Source organism: Heptranchias perlo, chromosome 5 (genome assembly GCF_035084215.1).
Source record: "Heptranchias perlo isolate sHepPer1 chromosome 5, sHepPer1.hap1, whole genome shotgun sequence".
NCBI classification, from domain to species: Eukaryota; Metazoa; Chordata; class Chondrichthyes; order Hexanchiformes; family Hexanchidae; genus Heptranchias; species Heptranchias perlo.
The window spans coordinates 27,410,573-27,431,924 of record NC_090329.1 but is presented as its reverse complement, the minus strand read 5'-3'; the positions used below and the strand labels follow the sequence as shown (position 1 = coordinate 27,431,924).

The 21,352-nt window shown below is 41.1% G+C and overlaps 1 protein-coding gene across 15 annotated transcripts in view; it reads left to right on the top strand.

The window, feature by feature from the left end:
* Positions 1–21,352, top strand: part of LOC137321665 (regulating synaptic membrane exocytosis protein 1-like) — a 984,914-nt gene that overhangs the window by 761,889 nt on the left and 201,673 nt on the right. For 2 of the 15 annotated variants that reach the window (XM_067984182.1, XM_067984181.1), the window contains one exon: positions 13,431–15,814. The exons of the other annotated variants lie outside the window; for them this stretch is intronic. In XM_067984182.1, coding sequence (XP_067840283.1) covers positions 13,431–13,548 — 118 coding nt within the window. In that variant the 3' untranslated portion in view covers positions 13,549–15,814. Of the gene's footprint in view, positions 1–13,430; positions 15,815–21,352 lie in introns of those variants that run through there. 15 annotated transcript variants of the gene reach the window in all.

Below are 21,352 nucleotides of genomic sequence, written 5' to 3'. Positions count from 1 at the left end.
TAGGTAGGTCACAATCTGCACAGTATTGTTTACATGATTGACTCTTGTGTTAGAGTTGTGCGCTTTTGGATGAACTGATGTGCAATGTGTGGTTGTACCATTGTTTAATGGGTGTGAATCATGTTTACGTAGTTCTTGAGGGGATAATAACCATGATTCTGTGATCATTCTCTTCCGGCGGGGAGCATGGGCCGGGTGCCTAAGGTTTCCTGAGATGCGATCCCTGTCAGTGCTACTAAGCACTGGGATTCTGGATCATTGCAATCAGTGTGTAATAAAATACAAATGTCATTGAGAAGCTGGAAATCTCAGTGGCTGTGATACCAGTAAGAAGTCCACAACGTTATTAGCATTTTGTCATAAATACATTAAATGCTAAATGGAGAAAGGAAAATTGACTTAAGATACACATCTGTGCGTGCGAGCAACACTCTGGTACCTCATATAAAGGACAATAAAGGGTGGGGGGGGGAGAGAGATCATAGCTGAGCCCAATTCTATCCTCACATGATCTCCATCATGCACTCATTTTCCAGCGAGGGTCATTGAATAATCATGGTCAGGAACGGGTGCTCTGGCCTAGCCCCATCCCTTGACTGAGGCTACTTGCAGTCCCCCGACTACCACTCTGGTTGATAGCAGCCAACTCACGACAGACCAAGAAACATGCCTCGGACCTTTCTAGAGGTGCATTTACCCATTGAACCATCGGAGAGTTATTTAAATATATACAGTAAACTTCAGACAGCATCTTTTATCACAGGTGCTCACTTTTACTGTGCTTCCTCATGTGATCGTTTCCATACTGGAGCATTTACTGTCAGAGGATAACCATTGCAGGTTTTTCAAGAAATAATCAACAGTTAATATGGCTGGAGTATATTATACAGCATTCTCAGGCTTTAATAAGGGTGAGCTTTATTTTAACTTTTACCTGACTTTCTCATGGCTATTAACACTGGAGAATTTTGCAACATTGTTCCCTCCTGAGTCTAAATCATAAGGTAAGTAGGATCAATTCTTGCATCTTCACTGATACTGTAGGTATGGCAGTCTGCCTCCCTATCCTAATGATTCAGACAGGTACAGATTATTTGGGGTAGTATTATTGTTAATCGCAGTTAACAGTCCTTTTTTGAGCGAGCTTTGTTATACAGCAGATAATACTGTCCCAGTTTTGTCTGTTTTGTGTTTGATCATTTGGAGAATAACAAACATAACAAAAAGTTGTATGTTTTCTAAGTACACCAAGTAGTGCTTTGGTGTGAGCTGGAATAAGTGTTAAAACAAATCTTGGGCTGTGGAAACGTAATTACCACATCTTTGAGTGTAATGTAACAATTGGATAATGAAGTTTGTCTTTTTGAAGAGTGATATATCTCTTTTACTTATAAGATTTTTTTCCCTCTCTGCCGAGCAATGCTGCATCCCTGGCTAAGAAGGTGGATGGGCAACCTATCCCTAGACCTCTATTAATGCCACTGGGAGGTGCACGAGGACAGGTCTGGGTGACTAATGTCCCACTCTCCCTGTGGGAAATACTGGCTGATACTCGGGCCTTTCCCCAGAGCAGCATGGCTGAGAGCATGAACTCAGCATGTGGAGGAGGATTGTGAGCACAATCCAGTGTCCTATCCCTCCATGGAACAGAGTGCAGGGGCTCCACAAAGTCACTTTATGTGGGTGTTTGCCTTTAATTTTATTAGTATAGTTTCAGTTGTTGTATGTTCTACTAACTTCATCTCCAGACACAGAGCAATGAAACCTCTGAAGACTGAGCAAAAACAATGCCTTTACTCTGGGTTTACTATGCCAATGAAAATGTCCTTGCGACATCTACATTGCAATTAGACCAGTTCCAGCAACTAAGTGTTCATGTGCCCGTGTTGATGAGCGAATGATAAAGAGCAGATGAACACAATTAATTTGGCAGGGGGTGAGCTCCAGAATGAAACATTAGAAAGGAGAAACAAGGTGCACAGAGGACTGGGAGAGACAAATAGCGCTAGAGTGATGAATAGTTCAGAAATAGGAGGGATCAAACAGGGAGCAAATGCGAGGCAGTCTAAGATGAGTTTAGAGTGCATGTGTGTAAATGCACGTAGCGTGGTAAATAAGGTTGGTGAGCTGCAGGCACAAGTCACCACATATAGTGGCAATAACAGAGTCCTGGCTCAAAGAAGGGGAGGATTGGGTACTTAATATTCCTGGCTACAAGGTATTCAGGAAAGATAGGGAGGGAAAGAAAGTGGGGGGGGGGGCAGTATTGATCAAAGAATCTATTAAAGCACTGGAAAGAGATGATGGAGTTCTGGGGTCAAAGACAGAATCTATTTGGTTAGAATTAAGGAAGAATAGAGGAGCTGTTACATCTCTGGGTGTATACTAGAGGCGACCAAATAGTGGGAAGGAGATAGAGGAGAACATTTGCAGGCAAATTACAAAAAGATACAAGAACTATAGAGTAGTGATAATGGGGGACATCAATCATCCCAATATAGACTGGGATAGTAACAGTGTAAAGGGCAAAGAGGGAGAAGAATTCCAGAAATATATACAAAAGAATTTTCTTGATCAGTGTGTTTCCAGCCCAATGAGGAAGGAAGCAATGCTGGATCCAGTTCTGGGGAATGAAGTGGGGGAAGTGGAGCATGTTTCAGTGGGGGAGCATTTGGTGAACAGTGATCATAATATCATTAGGTTCAGAATAGTTATGGAAAAGAACAAGGAGCATCAAGCGTAAAAATACCTAACTGGAAAGGGCTAATTTCATTGAGCTAAAAAGGGATCTTGCCCAGGTGGATTGGAATCAAAAATTGCTGGGCAAAACAATAATTGAACAATGGGAGGCCTTCACGAACGAGATGGTTCGGGTACAGAGTAGACACATTCCCACGAGAGGGAAAGGAAGAACATCCAAAGCTAGAGCTCACTAGATTAAAATGAAACAGAAATAGAAGGCTTTTGACAAGTTTAAGGCTCATAATACAGTAGACTACCAAGCTAAATACAGAAAGTACAGTGGAGATCCAAAAAAGGTAATAAGAGGGACAAAAGAAGAGTATGAGAATAGATTAGCAGCTAACATAAAAGGGAATCCAAAAGTCATTTTTAAACATATGAATAGTAAATAGATAGTCAAAGGAAGGGTGGGGTCGGTTAGGGACAAAAAAGGAGATCTTCTTGTGGAGGTAGAGGATATGGCTGAGGTACTAAATGAATACTTTGCATCGGTCTTTACTAGAGAAGAGGATGCTGCCAATGTAGTAGTAAAGGAGGATGTAGGAGCAATATTAGATGGGATAAAAGCAGATAAAGAGATGATACTTGATTGGAAGTACTCAAAGTAGAAAAGTCACCATGTCCTGGTGGGATGCATCCTAGGTTACTCAGGGAAGTGAGGGTAGAAATTGCGGAAGCTCTGGCCGCTATCTTCCAATCCTGCTTAGATATGGGGACGGTGCAAGAGAACTGAAGGATTGTAAGTGTTCAAAAAAGAGGAGAGGGATAAACCCGGCTATTACAGGCCAGTCAGCCTTCTATTCCTTTCTCCCTCATGCACTTATCTAGCTTCCCCAGGCAGCTAACATAAAAGGGAATCCAAAAGTCCTCTATAGGCATAGAAATAATAAACGGATAGTAAGAGGAGGGCTGGGGTTGATTAGGGGCCAAAAAGGAGATCTACACGTGGAGGCAGAGAGCACAGTTGAGGTACTAAATGAGTACTTTGCATCTGTCTTTATTCATTCACGGGATGTGGGCATCGCTGGCGAGGCCAGCATTTATTGCCCATCCCTAATTGCCCTTGAGAAGGTGGTGATGAGCCGCCTTCTTGAACTGCTGCAGTCCGTGTGGTGAAGGTTCTCCCACAGTGCTGTTAGGAAGGGATTTCCACAATTTTGACCCAGCGACGATGAAGGAACGGCGATATATTTCCAAGTCGGGATGGTGTGTGACTTGGAGGGGAACGTGCCGGTGGTGTTGTTCCCATACGCCAGCTGCCCTTGTCCTTCGAGGTGGTGGAGGTCGCGGGTTTGGGAGGTGCTGTCGAAGAAGTCTTGGCGAGTTGCTGCATTGCATCCTGTGGATGGTACACACTGCAGCCAAGATGCGCAGGTGGTGGAGGGAGTGAATGTTTAGGGTGGTGGATGGGGTGCCAATCAAGCGGGCTGCTTTATCCTGGATGGTGTTAAGCTTCTTGAGTGTTGTTGGAGCTGCACTCATCCAGGCAATTGGAGAGTATGCCATCACACTCCTGACTTGTGCCTTGTAGATGGTGGAAAGGCTTTGGGGAGTCAGGAGGTGAGTCACTCGCCACAGAATACCCAGCCTCTGATCTGCTGTTGTAGCCACAGTATTTATGTGGCTGGTCCAGTTAAGTTTCTGGCCAATGGTGACCCCCAGGATGTTGATGGTGAGGGAATTAGCGATCATAATGCTATTGAATGTCAAGGGGAGGTGGTTAGACTCTCTTGTTGGAGATGGTCATTGCCTGGCACTTGTGTGGCGTGAATGTTACTTGCCACTTATCAGCCTAAGCCTGGATGTTGTCCAGGTCTTGCTGCATGCGGGCATGGAGTGCTTCATTATCGGAGGGTTTGCGAATGGAACGGAACACTGTGCAATCATCAGCGAACACCCCCACTTCAGACCTTATGATGGAGGGAAGGTCGTTGATGAAGCAGCTGAAGATGGTTGGGCCTAGGACACTGCCCTGAGGAACTCCTGCAGTGATGTTCTGGGCTGAGATGATTGGCCTCCAACAACCACTACCATCTTCCTTTGTGCTAGGTATGACTCCAGCCACTGGAGAGTTTTCCCCCTCATTCCCATTGACCTCAATTTTACTCGGGCTCCTTGGTGCCACACTCGGTCAAATGCTGCATTGAAGTCAAGGACTTTCACTCTCACCTCACCTCTGGAATTCAGTTCTTTTGTCCATGTTTGGACCAAGGCTGTAATGAGTTCTGGAGCTGAGTGGTCCTGGCAGAACATAAACTGAGCATTGGTGAGCAGGTTATTGGTGAGTAAGTGCCACTTGATAGCACTGTCGATGATACCTTCCATCACTTTGCTGATGATTGAGAGTAGACTGATGGGGCAATAATTGGCTGGATTGGGTTTGTCCTGCTTTTTGTGGACAGGACATACCTGGGCAATTTGCCACTTTATCGGGTAGATGCCAGTGTTGTAGCTGTACTGGAACAGCTTGGCTCTGGAGCACAAGACTTCAGCACTACAGATGTGTTGTTGTCGGGCCCATAGTCTTTGCTATCTTTACCAAGGAAGAAGATGCTGCCAAAGTCACAGTAAAAGAGGAGGTAGTTGACATACAGGATGGGCTAAAAATTGATAAAGAGTAGGTACTTCAAAGGCTGGCTCTATTTAAAGTAGATAAGTCACCCGGTCCGGATGGGATGCATCCTCAGTTGCTGAGGGAAGTAAGGGTGGAAATTGCAGAGGTGCTGGCCATAATCTTCCCATCCTCCATGGATATGGGGGTGGTGCCAGAGGACTGGAGAATTGCAAATGTTACACCCTTGTTCAAAAAAGGGTTTAAGGATAATCCCGGCAACTACAGGCCAGTCAGTCTAACCTCGGTGGTGGGGAAGTTTTTAGAAACGATAATCCGGGACAAAGTTAATAGTCACTTGGACAAGTGTAGATTAATAAAGGAATGCCAGCACGGATTGGTTCAAGGCAAATCGTGTTTAACTGACTTGATTGAGATTTTTGATGAGTTAACAGAGAGGATCGATGAGGGCAATGCGGTTGATGTGTATATGGACTTTCAAAAGGTGTTTGATAAAGTGCTACATAATAGGCTTGTCAGCAAAATTGAAGCCCATGAAATAAAAAGGGCAGTGGCAGCATGGATACAAAATTGGCTAAGTGACAGGAAACAGAGTGTAGTGGTGAATGGTTATTTTTCGGACTGGAGGAAGGTATACAGTGGTGTTCCCCAGGGGTCAGTGCTGGGACCACTGCTTTTTTTTGATATATCTTAATGACTTGGACTTGGGTGTACAGGGCACAATTTCAAAATTTTCAGATGACACAAAACTTGGAAGTGTAGTGAACAGTGAGGAGGATAGTAATAGACTTCAAAAGGACATGGAAAGGCTGGTGAAATGGGCAGACACATGGCAGATAAAATTTAATGCAGAGAAGTGCGCAGTGATACATTTTGGCAGGAAGAACGAGGAGAGGCAATATAAACTAAATGGTACAATTCTAAAGGAGGTGCAGGAACAGAGAGATCTGGGGGTATATGTGCACAAATCTTTGAAAGTGGCAGGACAGGTTGAGAAAGCGGTTAAAAAAGCATTCGGGATCCTGGGCTTTATAAATAGAGGCATAGAGTACAAAAGCAGTTGAACATTTATAAAACACTGGTTTGGCCATAACTGGAGTATTGTGTCCAATTCTGGGCACCGCACTTTAGGAAGGATGTGAAGGCCTTAGAGAGGGTGCAGAACAGATTTACTGGACTGGTTCCAAGGAAGAGGGACTTCAGTTACTTGGATCGACTGGAGAAGCTGGGGTTGTTCTCCTTAGAGCAGAGATGGTTATGAGGAGATTTGATAGAAGTATTCAAAATCATGAAGAGTTTAGATGAAGTGAATGAAGAGAAACTGTTGCCATTTGTGGAAGGGTCAAGAACCAGAGGACACAGATTTAAGGTGATTGGCAAAAGAACCAAAGGCGACATGAGGAAAAACTTTTTACGCAGCGAGTAGTTTTGATCTGGAATGCGCTGCCTGAAAGGGTGGTGGAAGCAGATTCAATCATGGCTTTCATAAAGGAATTGGCTAAATATTTGAAGGGAAAAAAATTGCAAGTCCATGGGAAAAGAGCGGGGGATTGGGACTAATTGGATTGCTCTTACAAAGGACCGGTACGGGTTCGAAGGGCCGAAAGGCCTCCTTCTGTTTTGTAACTATTCTATGATTCTATTCCCCTATTTGTCTCAACTACTCCATGTAGTAGCAAGTTCCAAGTTTCTCCAGAATTCCTTATTAGATTTATGAGTGACTATCTTATATTTATGACCCTTAGTTTTGGACTCCCCCACAGGTGGAAACATCTTCTCTACATCTACCCTCTCAAACCCCTTCATAATTTTCAAGACACCCCTCAGTCTTCTCTTTTCTAGAGAAAAGAGCCCAAGCCTGCTCAATCTTTCCTGATAGGTATAACTTCTGATTTCATCCTTGTAAATCATTTTTGCACCTTCTCCAGTGCCTCTGTATCCTTTTTGTAACCAGAACCATGCGCAGTACTCTTAAGTGTGTTCTAACCAAGGATCTATATAAGCTTGACAAAACTTCTCTGCTTTTCAGTTCTATTCCTCTATAAAGGAATCCCTATGCTTTGTATTGTTTACGGTCTTGTTAACCTCTGTTGTTACTTTTAAGTGATTTGTGAATCTGCACCCGTAGATCCCTCTGCTCCTGTACCCCATTTAGACTTTCATTTTCCAAGGAGTATGTGGCCTTCTTATTCCTCATACTAAAATGCAACACTTTATACTTATCTATGTTGAAATTCATTTGCCATTTACACGACCTTTCTGCAAGTTTATTAACAACTTCTTGTATTTTGTCGTCATCTTCCTCAGTTTTAACTGTACCTCCCAATTTGGAGTCATCCGCAAATTTCAAAATCTCTTCCGTAACTTATTTTAATATGCGCGGATGCAATCCAGCTGGACCCAGGGTATTATCCTCTCAAGTTTGACTAGTTTATTAATTATCTCACCCCTTTTTACCTTAAATGTCTTCATATCTTTTTTGATCTCTTCTTCTAATGTCATATCCACCCTGTTAGTCTCCCTGGTAAATACTGAGGCAAAGTAATTAATTATTTAATATTTCTGCCATTTCGCTGTCATTACCTGTGAGTTTATCGTGTGTATCCCCTAGTGGCTCTAACCCTATCCTGATTTTCCTTTTGTTATTTATGTTTCTGTAGAATATTTTACTATTTCTTTTCATATTCTTTGATAATTTGACTTTGTAGTTCCTCTTTGCCTTCCTAATTGTTTTTTTTTACTTCTTTCCTGACCTCTTCGTATTCCCTTTGTCATCCTTTCCTTTATTGTCTATGTATTTAATGTAAGCCTTTTTTTAGTTTCAATTTTGACCTCATCGCTATATTATCTCTTTATTTGCCTTTAAGAGGGTTAAATTGTGAGGACAGGTTGCATAAACTTGGCTTGATTTCCCTTGAGTATCGGAGAATGAGGGGGGAATCTGATCGAAGTGTTTAAAATGTTTAAAATGATTTGATAGGGTAGATGCAGAGAAACTATTTCCTCTGGTGGGGAAATCCAGAACAAGGGGACATAATCTTAAAATTAGAGCCAGGCCATTCAGGAGTGAAAACAGGAAGCACTTTTTCACACAAAGGGGAGTAGAAATTTGGAACTCTCTACCCGAAAAGGTTGTGGATGTTGGAGCTTTCAAGACTGAGCTGGATAGATTTTTGTTCGGTAAGGGTATCAAGTGATGTGGAGCAACGGCGGGAAAATGGAGTTGAGGTACCGATCAGCCATGATCTAATCGAATAGCGGAGCAGGCCCACGAGGCTAAACGGCCTAAACGTATTTCTAATATTCTTATATTCCCACAGCACAAAAGGAGGCCATTTGGACCCTCGTGTCTATGTTGGATCTTTGTTTGTCCCACTGCCCCACTGGCTCCTCATGACCCTGTATCTTCTATTTGAAATATTTGTTCTCTTTTTTCAGTAAAAGCTACATTGTTCTCGACCTCAATTACTTCCTGCGGTGAAGAATCCTCTCCTCTCCCTCTCTTTGTAGCAACTTCAAATTGTTCCTCCCTCATCATTGACTCCCACACCAGGGTAAATTGTATTTCCATATTCATCCTATCAATACATTCATAATTTTAAAAACATCTTTTTAATCACCTCTTAGCGTTTCTCTGCTCCAGTGGAAATTGTCCCAGTATCTCAAATCTTTCCTCATATTTATCGTTTCCCTTCCCTGAAAACATTTGAGCATCATATGTGGAGTCCTCCTATAGGTGGTCACATCTCTTTAAGTTTCCCAGCAGCCCTTCAGAGCTGCTTTTGCATGCACTTCGCATCTCATCTCTTTTGGCAAGCTCCCCGTGCCTGGCAAGAACCTCTTGTCAGGCGAGAACTGACCACAGTGCTATAGATAAAGTAAAGAGAGAGAAGAAACATTGCAACGAAAGGTTGGAAGCTGGAGATGAGAAAATGACTGCTTATCAGGTGACATCTTTTACTTACCTTTCATTCAGGAGTGCAGTGAAACTGGACATGTTTGAGCTGTTTGTTTTTATTTTTCTTGGGATGTGGAAGGCACTGACAAAGGCCATGGATTTGTTGAAGGCAAATCATGTTTAACGAACTTGATTGAGTTTTTTGATGAGATAACAGAGAGGGTTGATATGGGCAATGCGGTTGATGTTGTGAATATGGACTTCAAAAAAGTGTTTGATAAAGGGCCATTTAATAGGCTTGTCAGCAAAATTGAAGTCCATGGAATAAAAAGGCCGGTGGCAGCATGGATACGAAATTGGCTCAGTGACAGGAAACAGAGAGTAGTGGTGAACGGTTGTTTTTCAGACTGGAGGTAGGTATACAATGGTGTTCCTCAGGGGTCAGTACTAGGACCACTGCTTTTCTTGATACATGACATACTTGGACATGGGTGTACAGGGCACAATTTCAAAATTTGCAGACGACACAAAACTTGGAAGTGTAGTAAACAGTGAGGAGGATAATAATAGACTTCAAGAAGACATAGACAGGCTGATGGAATGGGCGGACACATGGCAGATAAAATTAAACTCAGAGAAGTGCCAAGTGATACATTTTGGCAGGAAGAATGAGGAGAGGCAATATAAACTAAATGGTACAATTCTAAAGGGGGCGCAGGAACAGAGAGACCTGGGGGTATATGTGCACAAATCTTTGAAGGTGGCAGGACAGGTTGAGAAAGTGGTTAAAAAAGCATACGGGATCCTGGGCTTTATAAATAGAGGCATAGAGTACAAAAGTATGGAAGTTATGATGAACCTTTATAAAACACTGGTTTAGCCACAGCTGGAGTATTGTGTCCAGTTCTGGGCACCGCACTTTAGGACGGATGTGAAGGCCTTAGAGAGGGTGCAGAAAAGATTTACTAGAATGATTCCAGGATTGAGGGACTTCAGTTATGTGGATAGACTGGAGAAGTTGAGGTTGTTCTTCTTAGGGCAGAGAAGGTTAAGAGGAGATTTGATAGAGGTGTTCAAAATCATGAAGCGTTTAGATAAAGTAAATAAAGAGAAACTGTTTCCATTGTCGAGAACCAGAGAACACAGATTTAAGGTGATTGGCAAAAGAACCAAAGGTGACATGAGGAAAAACATTTTTAACACAGCGAGTTATGATCTGGAATGCACTGCCTGAAAGGGTGGTGGAAGCAGATTCAGTCATGGCTTTCAAAAAGGAATTGGATAAATACTTGAAGGGAAAAAATTTATAGGGCTATGGGAAATGAGCGGGGGAATGGGACTAACTAGCCTACTGTTACAAAGAGCCGGCATGGGCTAGATGGGCCGAATGGGCTCCTTCTGTGCTGTAACCACTCTATAATTTATTGTCCATCCCTGGTTCCCTCATAACATGGTGGTGGTCTGGCTTCATGATGCAGTTGTTTTACAACTGAATCGCTTGCTAGACCACTTTAAAGGGCATTGAGACTCAACCACGTAGTGTAGGTGAATTGGATGGAGGTGGCAGGTTCTCCTCCCTGAAGGACATTTATAATAATCTGGGAGCTTTCATGGTCCTTTTTTTTTCTAGTGCTGACTACAGAGTAAGAGCACAGTCATCAATGTAAGAGGTGGTAGCTCTTGGTTGGACTTGTGAGAAACAATGGAGAGGCATGGAGCAGATCTGCTTTTGGCAATTCAACAACTGTACTAAGTGCAATGGAAGGTGTGAAATATGGATGGGACTGCAGGTTATAAAAATAAGCACAGCTGAAGATGACCAAATTAATAGTGGAAATTAATAGTTTTTGAACTGCTGGGACCCAGGAAATATCATGCCAAAGAAGGCACCCATTCAAGCTTGTATAATGTAGGAGTAGAAATAGGATGTAGGATTAGAAAGGTTTTCTGGAGTTTTGATTGATTTCACATGAGAGGTGGGGGACAGAGAAACAAAATCAGTGAAAAGAACAAGTGTCTGGCAAAGAGGATTAAGTGGTTAATTTATACAGAAATATATCGATAATATCTATATGCAGATATGATATCCTAAAAATAGTATTGAAAAAAGTTGATCAAATTTTCCAACATAGTCAGCATCACTTGAAGATAATTTCTTCTAATACCACTTCGGTTCATCTTTTGTGGGTGGCAAAGAAAGTTCATCATGAAGATTCAGATACATGAGGAAAAGACTAGATGGTGCACCATGTTGGACAGAGATGAGTTTTACCAGAGGCAGCATTTTCTCTGACGACAGTAAAAACATCACCACTGAGACAGAAGCTGTCACCTTTACTGGCTGCCAGTGGTCTCAGCTATCCAGCTTGACACATGTCTCATCTATTAGTTTGTATGTACCTTCCACAGCCATTGCAGAACCAGATACAGTCATGACCCACAACTTAGATCCAACTGTTTGTGCCCCTAGCTATTTTCCTTATTTTCCTGCGGCTTTGCTGCTGTGCAATCCACCCAGGGAGATTTGGACAGCAGTGGGAGCCTCAGGCAGTTGTGTTCTCTGTTGGCATTCGTTCAGATGTGGCTAAGAAGAAGTGAAAATTGCATCTGCAACTAATACTGTCTGTTGCAAAAAAGCATCTCAGAAAACTAAACTTGTGCCTTAAAATAACCCAAATCATTTTTAATGAGGATGTTTGTTAACAAAAACCTTCCTCCATTTGATTCGATTGAATGAAATTTTTCTCAAAAAACTTGCATCTTGACATTGGGGTAGGATAGGTGTGGGGACGGAGCAGGAATCATGGCTCCAGTTCTGACGTTTGCTTGGCTGCTGATGAAATTTTTTAAAAAACTTCAGTAACCATGTAATATTTGTTATTAAGTTCAGTTGGTAAAAAAACTGGAAAAGATTTCAGAACTTCAAAACATGTAGGGGCTGAATTTGCTCCTAATGTTGGTATGGCTGGGTAAGGATGGAAATTAAGGCAGGACTCGATTGCCTGTCAAAATTTCTGTCCCACTTGGGGACGGGTGATGTCATTTCCACATTTGTGACCTTAGCAATGCTTAGCACAAAGCACGCAGAGCGATCGATGTAGTACAGAAACCAGCCGCTCAAAGAAAGGAAGCATTTCTTCTTCAAATATTTTCAGGCTGGCACCCTTAGTTTGTGACAAGGCCCCATGGCCAGTTTCTTAAGGCATGCATCCTGGTTACAGTGTTAATGGCACAGGCACCTGCTTCATCTATGCAAATGCTCTGACCCCAACAAGTGGGACGGAGTACAGTCAGCCTCGTGGTATGTGTTGATCGGTTATTTGAACTAAATTACGTGCAACTGTCAATCATACAAACACCTCCAATTTCCTGTGCTTAACTATGGATACAAAGTTACAGGTATTATACCTAGTGACTAATGGCACAGAAATGGATGAAAAAAATGGACTTTTATTTCAAAAGCCAGAGGCTTGCTCTCTGGTTTGCATTTTAGAAATTTCCAGCCAACTCTCAAAAAACAGATAGTCAACTTCAAAACCAGAAGGGAGGCAATTCTACATGACATGTTTCAATGTCCCAGGTAACAATCAATATATTTATTACACACATGTGACGATTAATGAAAGAAGTAATGTAACTGACACCAATGGTGGCATTTAACAACCTCATAGTTGTTGATCACAGGTCTCCCTAATGGTATGAGGTGAGAACATCCTCCCATCTCAGCTGATTACCTCAGATAAGTACTTTCTGTGCCCTTTTTCCATCTGATTGCAGCTCATCTCCTTGCACATTTCAGCATGGGCACAATAATTTCCCGCATGCTACACTGCACAAAGCTCTTCTGTACCCTTCTCGACCCCACCATCTCTTCAAGAAGGTTAAGTGCAATTTGCTAATGTAAACATCATTTTGTTCAGGGTTGTCTGGATTTCTTATGAGTACTGCATATCAAATCAAATAAAGACTATTAAGCCTTTCAAAATGATGTTCAGTTGCCAGCATTCTTCTACAAGTGATCCAGGTTTATATTGATTTTGTTGTGTTAATCTTATTTGCATAAAAGCATGGTTTTCATTAATTTTGTTAACCTTTATGTATGAAACATTTCTTTCCCTTCATTAACCCTTTTGTGTTGCTTGAATTTACATTAATTTTCCTGTCAGTATCACTTTGATTTTCTTTTACTTCTGCCCCTTTCCCCTGTTTGTGTTTTAGTTCATCATTCATTCGAGAGCTTCTGTGTGTCAGCTGTATGAATGGGGAGGATGAGGAGGAACAGAGGCCTAAAGCTAAGCCTGTGAAATCCAAAATCTGCCTAACCAACAGACCATAGTTACAGACCCAAGACCACTGCCTAAGTCCATTGAGAAGAAGGCCATTGATTACTCCATCTTTGACATAGAAGAGTTGGTTCCTGGTACGCTCTCAGAGAGAGTCAGAAGCATAGAAACTGTCAGCGTCACAAGTACATGCAGTGATACACTTTCAGAAAAGAAGGGTAAAGAAAAATTAATCAAAGGACAATATAAAGCACCTAAAAAGTTTTAAAAGATTTTCAAATTCCTATGTATCTATATTTTCATATTTAAATTGCTTCGAAAATAATATTTTTAAAAAAAAACTCTGAAACTTTGTTTTGTGCCAAACTGAAGTCAATGTGACATTAAAAGGGGCACTGTCATCTGCTAAGGGAATCTCATGTGACTTTACAGTTCATTAAACAAAGGAATGCACAACTAAGTGATCAGTGGTGTAATTACCTCATCATAATATTAGATCGATCTGCCACCAACAAATTCTTTAAGTTCAATAACATGCCAATCTGGAAAATCACATTGCAGCAATGAGACAGCACCCACTAGGGCTGAAAGCAGGTCTGGATTTCAGGCCTACTCTTTAGGGCAGGCTGTTTCCAAATTAAAATTAAACCTCCCAAATGCAGCAACGGTGCCACTTTAAATAATGTGAGCATTTTCCTTCAAGTGAACTTGTTTTTAAAGACAGTATTGGCTTGTTTTTTTACCGTACTTTTGGATAGATATGGTTTTCCACATCTATTGTGGATAAATTTCACATGTTTCAATATAATTTGCATTGTGGTTTTGTCTTTATATTGGATTGAACAATGCCTGTCCAAGTAAAATAGTCTTCTAACCACTGTGGTCTCAATTTGTGGGAGTTACAGATAGAATCATAGAAAGTTATGGCACAGGAGGAGGCCATTCGGTCCATCCTGTCTGTGCCGGCCGAAAAAGAGCTATCCAGCTTAATCCCACTTTCCAGCACTTGGTCCGTAGCCCTGTAGGTTATGGCACTTCATGTGCACATCCAAGTACTTTTTAAATGAGTTGAGGGTTTCTTCATGATGCTTGAAATCCAAAGATAATCTGACCACATAAATCAAAGTATGGATGCCTGTTGGGGTCACATATTTCACAGTTTCCAGATTGAACACAACTTGGCAGATCCTCCTAAAACTAGTTGTAAACATCAATAGCACATTTTATATTGATTGATTTGCAGATTTGCTCACTTTTGTACTTATAAACATTTTGACCTTTGTACAGTTGTATGTTGTGAAAAAGCCTAAGCTCGTGAGTTGATACATTTTTACTTTACCTGCTTTTTTGGTGAATTTTGTGTTCTATCAAGGTAAAGAATTTTAGCATTGAGAAATAGTTCATTTTCTATTTCAGGCACCCTGTGTCAGCACCAAGCACCAAATATGGCAAGGTTAGATGCACAGTGAAGCTCTGCTCCAACTCCATACTCAGAGTGCCCCTTAATCCACCAATGTGACATTTTTATGTCCCACACCAGCGATTCTGTGGCCTTTCTACTCTAGTGGAAGTGCTTTTTATTCAAAGTCCTCCACTTTACATTGAAAATGTCTACACTGATTAAAATAATGAGTGATTTTTTTTTTTAAAAAACAAAAAAATCTTTACCTCCAACGGGAACCTGCCAAGTCAGGTTTCCTCACTTTTTCACCAACTCTATGACATCAGTGAGGGAGAAGTGCCTTGTAGTGGCTCCATTGAAAACAATGACATCAGACCAGTTGATCTGGAACCACCCAATCCAACCAAAACATCCCCTCAGGGTGAGCATTTTTCCACCAAAAAGATTTGAAAATATGAATTTTATTTTTAAAGGTGAATTTTCTTCTAAGCAAAAGTGTAGTCTGACAATTTTTTTTAAAAGGCTCCAAGATGAAAAATGGTTGATATACTAATTAGAAGTATTTTCATCAGGCACCAAATAATAAGCAATTTGTTAGCTTGTCTAGGTATTTTAAAGGACACCTCACACTCATTGTGTTGGAAAACCCTTTAATCTCATTCTGTTAAGGAAGAGATTTAAAAAATGGAGAAAAGAGGCTCTTAAAAAGACAGGTTACTGAGCAGGCAGTCAGGCAACAAAGGGCTCCGAGAGGAAATATAAGAAAGAAGTGGTAGAAAATTAGATTTAAGTCAAACAAGTAGTGTAGCACAGCATGTTAATCATTTTTACATTATCACGTGAAGACAAGTTATATTGATTGAAATAAATGAATCCGATCATACCTATTCTGTGTGTTCACCTGATGGGAAATAAAGCAGCTTAATGACTCATATCAAGTCTCGTCTCACCAAGTGTTCACTCGGTCCACCATTGGAGAGATTGAAAAAATAAGTACTGCTAAAGACACGAGTATCCAGTCTAGGTCATAAGGGGATGCAGTTGTTGCATCCCTGCATTATTTAGGCATGCAACATGATCCCTATCATACAGAGCAGTGTGAGTCAACTCCCATAAGAGTAAAATGCTCAGACCACTAACAGATCGACTGACATCACTAAATCAAAGAAGGTATCAGTTGCAGACCCAAATTCATAACACATGCTTTCTCAGCATAAAGTGGAGGAAACAAAAAGTACTCCCCTTCAGACCATTTTCATTTCTCTCCTGCCTTGGAATGAAGCCAATTTTCTTCAGTTGTCTATTTATTTAAGAATCTTTTTGTTTCCATTTTGAATGTTTCAAATGAGTCACCATTGAATAAACAGTCAGTCTATTCTATAGTTGAATAAGTCTAAGAATAAGTATAAGTTGCTTAAATTATATTTTGATGTCTAGAATTTTCCTACTCCAAGGCTTTCTCAGGACCTCATAACTGTGAAGGTTGCTTGCCTCATTCACTCTTCCCTTCTCCCTACAATCTGCAGGTTTTTCAAACACAAACACGACATCACGTAAGCAATGATTCTTGATCTATTTCCTAAACTTTTCAACCTTGCTGGTATCTTGCAGTATGGGCTTTGTTCCTTCACCTAGGTTTCTAAATTCAACAAGAGCTTATCTGGTTCTCCTCTTCCCTACACCCTTCGTAACTTTGTCATGAGCAAAAATAACCATTTGGTTCTCAATCCATTAAACAATCCAAAAAATCCATTGTAGTGTGAAGCCTGAACTAGAGATGTAATGAGAAACTTGTTGGATGAATACAGAATTGAGTTTCAAGACACTTGTAGGATTAACTCAGCTGAGGAGCTATGGGGGCCAAAGTTCTGTAGCAAACTCAGATCAAGCACTCAGAGCAATGCTTGATTAGGTAGCTTTTGTTGATGTTCTTAAAGTGAAAAGTTAAGTACATGGCGCTTCTGTAACATTTTCTGAAGGAGCAGTACCAATAAGCATAAAGTGACACGAACAGAACTTCACTCTAATATGATGCTAGTTTCAGCAATGAGGCATTCAAGATCAACAATTTTGCATCATTAGATTGTTCCCAAGATAAGAGTGCCTGAAAGTGAGTATTATTCAGTGGTTCATTTCACAATATTATATAATCAATGAAAATTAAGACCAAGTGTGTAAAGGGTGGTCTATGAGGCCATGTTCTGAGAAACAATTTACTACAGTTAATATCCACAGCGACATTGTTTAAAACAAAAACATTGTTGCATGAATTTCCTCGGGGGTTCGCCTGATTGGTCACTTCGGTGGGAGATCGGCAGAAACCCCATTTACAGGGAATAAACAGGATTTCCACCGATCTCTCGCTGAAGTTATGGCAGCCAATTGGGAGAACACCCGAGGAAATTCCCGATGTTTGCGTAGTCCTAACCTGTATGGAACAAAAGGCCTCAGATTGAATTCTTGGTCTAAGCTGAGGGAGCTGATCTCAGTTGTGACAGCATTTGGGCTGCTACGATTAGATTCAGTGCATCTGGACTAGAGAGGGGAAAACTCAGGGTTCTCACTCCTACATAGGAACAGGGGTAAGCCATTCAGCCCCTTGACCCTGTTCTGCCATTCACTTAGATCATGGTTGATCTGTATCTTAACTCCATCTACCTGCCTTGGTTCCGTAACCCTTAATACCCTTGCCTAACAAAAATCTATCGATCTCAGTTTTGAAATTTTCAATTGACCCCCAGCCTCAACAGCTTTTTGGGGGGGAGAAAGTTCCAGATTTTCACTACCCTTTGTATGAAGAACTGCTTTCTGACATCACCCCTGAACGGCCGAGCTCCAATCTTAAGGTTATAGCCCCTTGCTCTGGACTATCCCACCAGAGTAAACAGTTTCTCTCTATCTACCCTATAAAATCTTAAACACCTCAACTAGATCACCCCTTAAGTCCAAGGGAAGCCAGATACAAGCCAGTATCATTCTGGTGAACCTGCGCTGCACCCCCTCCAAGGAACTTCCTGAAGTCCGGTGCCCAGAACTGAATGTAGGACTCCAGATGGGGTCTAACAGAGCTCTGTACAGCTGTAACAAAACTTCCACCCCTTTGTATTCTAGCCCTTACGAAATAAAGGCCAACATTCATTTAGCCGATTTAATTATTTTTTGTACCTGTCTTTTCACAGTTTTTATTGATTTCTGTACTTGGACCCCTAAATTTCTCTGCTCATCCACAATTCCTAACTTCCCACCATTTATAAAATACTCTGATCTATCTTTCTTCGGTCCAAAGTGGATGACCTCACACTTTCCCACATTGAACTCCATCTGCCACAGTTTTGCCCACCCACTTAATCTATCAATGTCCCGTTGCAACTCTTTGCTCCCATTTACACTATTTACTGTGCCACCTAACTTAGTGTCATCAGCAAACTTAGATATATGGTTCTCTATTCCTTCATCCACGTCATTTATAAATATAGTGAAAAGCTTTGGCCCCAGTACAGATCCCTGGGACACAGCACTAGTCACATCCTGCCAATTTGAGTACGTACCCATAATCCCTACTCTCTGTCTCCTACCTCCTAACCAATTCCCTATCCAAGCCAATAGGTTGCCTCCAATTCCATATGCTCTCATTTTTTTAACAGTCTCTTATGTGGAACCTTATCGAATGCCTTCTGGACGTCCATATAAATAACATCCATAGACACTCCCGTATCTACCACGTTTGTTACTTCCTCAAAAAATTCAACTAGGTTCATTAGACATGACTTACCCTTTACAAATCCATGCTCGCTCTCTCTCATCAGCTCATATCTGTCCAAATGCTCAGTCACTCTGTCCCTAGTAACAGATTCTAGTAACTGCCCCACAACTAACATTAGACTAATAGGCCTATAATTTCCTAGTTTATCTCTCTTATCCTTCCTAAATAATGGAGTGACATTGGCAATTTTCCAACCCAAGGGGACAATTCCTGAATCAAGAGAGTTTTGGAATATCGTGACTAACGCATCTACAATTTCTTCACCTACTTCTTTTAGTACAATTTCAAACTTTGTGGATGAGACCGAATTGCGGGGTGTAGTTAATACAAAGGAAGAATGTGTCAAAATACAAGAGGACATTAATAAACTTGCAGTCTAGGCATGTAATTGGCAAATGAATTTCAATATAGAAAAGTGTGAGGTGGTGAATTTTGGTAGGAAGAATAAGGAGGCCACATACTGCTTGGGTAATAAGAGTCTAAACAGGATAGAGGAACAAAGGGATCTGGGGGTACAGATACACACAAATCACTGAAAGTAGCGACACAAGTTAATAAGGCCATAAAAAAGGCAATCAAGCATTAGGGTTCATTTCTAGAGGGATAGAATTGAAAAGCAAAGAAGTTATGTTAAACTTGTATAGAACCTTGGTTAAACCACACTTGGAGTACTGTGCACAGTTCTGGTTTCCATATTATAAAAATGATATAGAGGCATTGGAGAGGATGCAAAAAAGATTCACAAGGATGATATCAGAACTGATATCCTTATCAGGAAAGGCTGAACAGGCTGGGGCTTTTCTCTCTAGAAAAGAGAAGGCCGAGGGGTGACCTGATAGAGGTCTTTAAGATAATGATAGGGTAGACATGGAGAAAATGTTTCCACTTGTTGGGGGGGGTCCAAAACTAGAGGTCATAAATATAAAATAGTCGCTAATAAATCCAATAGGGAATTCAGGAGAAACTTCTATAGCCAAAGAGTGGTAAGAATGTGGAACTCGCTACCACAAGGAGTAGCTGAGGCAAATAGCATAGATGCATTTAACGGGAAGCTAGATAAGCACATGAGGGAGAAAGGAATCAAAGGATGTCCTGATAGGGTTAGATGAAGTGGGGAGGATGTTCGTGTGGAGCATAAACGCCGGCATAGACCAGTTGGGCTGAATGGCCTGTGCTGTAGTTTTGATGTAACCCGATGTAATACCCTGGGGTGGAAACCATCGGGTCCTGGAAATTTGTCTATCTTCAATAACATTAGTTTCTCCATCACCATGCTTTACTTATATTGAATCTAGTTAGTTCCTGCCCTTGATTTATTTTTTGTTTTCCTTGTATCTTTTCTATATTATCCTCATCCTCTATTGTGAAGACCCATATAAAGTAGCTGTTCAGTAAGTCTGCCATTTCCTGATTTCCAATTACAATATCATCTGCGCCTATTATTAAGGGGCCCACATTACTCTTAGCCACCCTTTTTCTCTTAATATATTCGTGAAACTCTTTAATGTTGTCCTTGATATCCCTCGAAAGCTTTTTCTCATGTTCCCTTTTTGCAGTTCCTACCACTTTCTTTGTATCCCTTAACTGTTCTTTATATCTCTCCCAGTCCGCGAGATCACTGCTGTTCTTTGCCTTCGTATAAGCCCTTGTTTTTAGTTTTGTACTGTCTTTCGCTTCTCTTGCTGATTAATGTTGTTTAATTACACAAGTAGAGTTCTTGCCCTTTAGGGGTATATACAGGTCTTGTATTCTACCCAATACTTTTTTGAACACCTCCCACTGTTCATCGGTAGATTTATCAATTAATAGTTCTGCCCAGTCTATTGTGGTCAATTTCTGCCTCATCCCTCCAAAATCAGCCTTACTTAAATTTAAAACATGGTTTGTGACTCACCCTTCTCCTTCTCAAACCCAATATCGAATTCTGTCATATTATGGTCACTGTTAGCTAGGTGTTCCCTTACTGTTAGATTATTGACTAATTCAGGCTCATTACTCATTATTAAATCTAAGAGGGCCTGTTCTGTTGTTGATTCAAGAAGAGAAAACTACTGAATATACTCAAGAAATTCACTGTCTTTGGGATTCGAGCTGTTCTGCTTCTCCCAGTCTATGTGAAAATTAAAGTCTTCCATTAATTCTATTCCATTTTTGCAACAAGTTTCTCTAATCTCTGTGTTTATGCATCCCGCCACAATATCACTGCTGCATGAAGGCCTATAAACCGAGCAATTACAGGCCAGTCAGTCTAACCTCGGTGGTGGGCAAATTATTGGAATCAATTCTGAGGGCCAGCATAAATCGTCATTTAGAAAGGCACGGATTAATCAAGGACAGTCAGCATGGATTTGTTAAGGGAAGGTCGTGTCTGACTAACTTGATTGAATTTTTTGAGGAGGTAACAAGGAGGGTTGATGAGGATAATGCATTTGATGTTGTCTACATGGATTTTAGCAAAGCTTTTGACAAGGTCCCACATGGCAGACTGGTCAAAAAAGTAAAAGTCCATGGGTTCTAAGGGAAAGTGGCAAGTTGGATCCAAAATTGGCTCAGTGGGGTTCCGCGAGGCTCAGTAATAGGTCCCTTGCTTTTTGTGGTTTTTATTAATAATTTGGACTTGAATATGGGGGGCTTGATCAAGAAATTTGTAGATGATACAAAAATTGGCCGTGTGGTTGATAGTGAGGAGGAA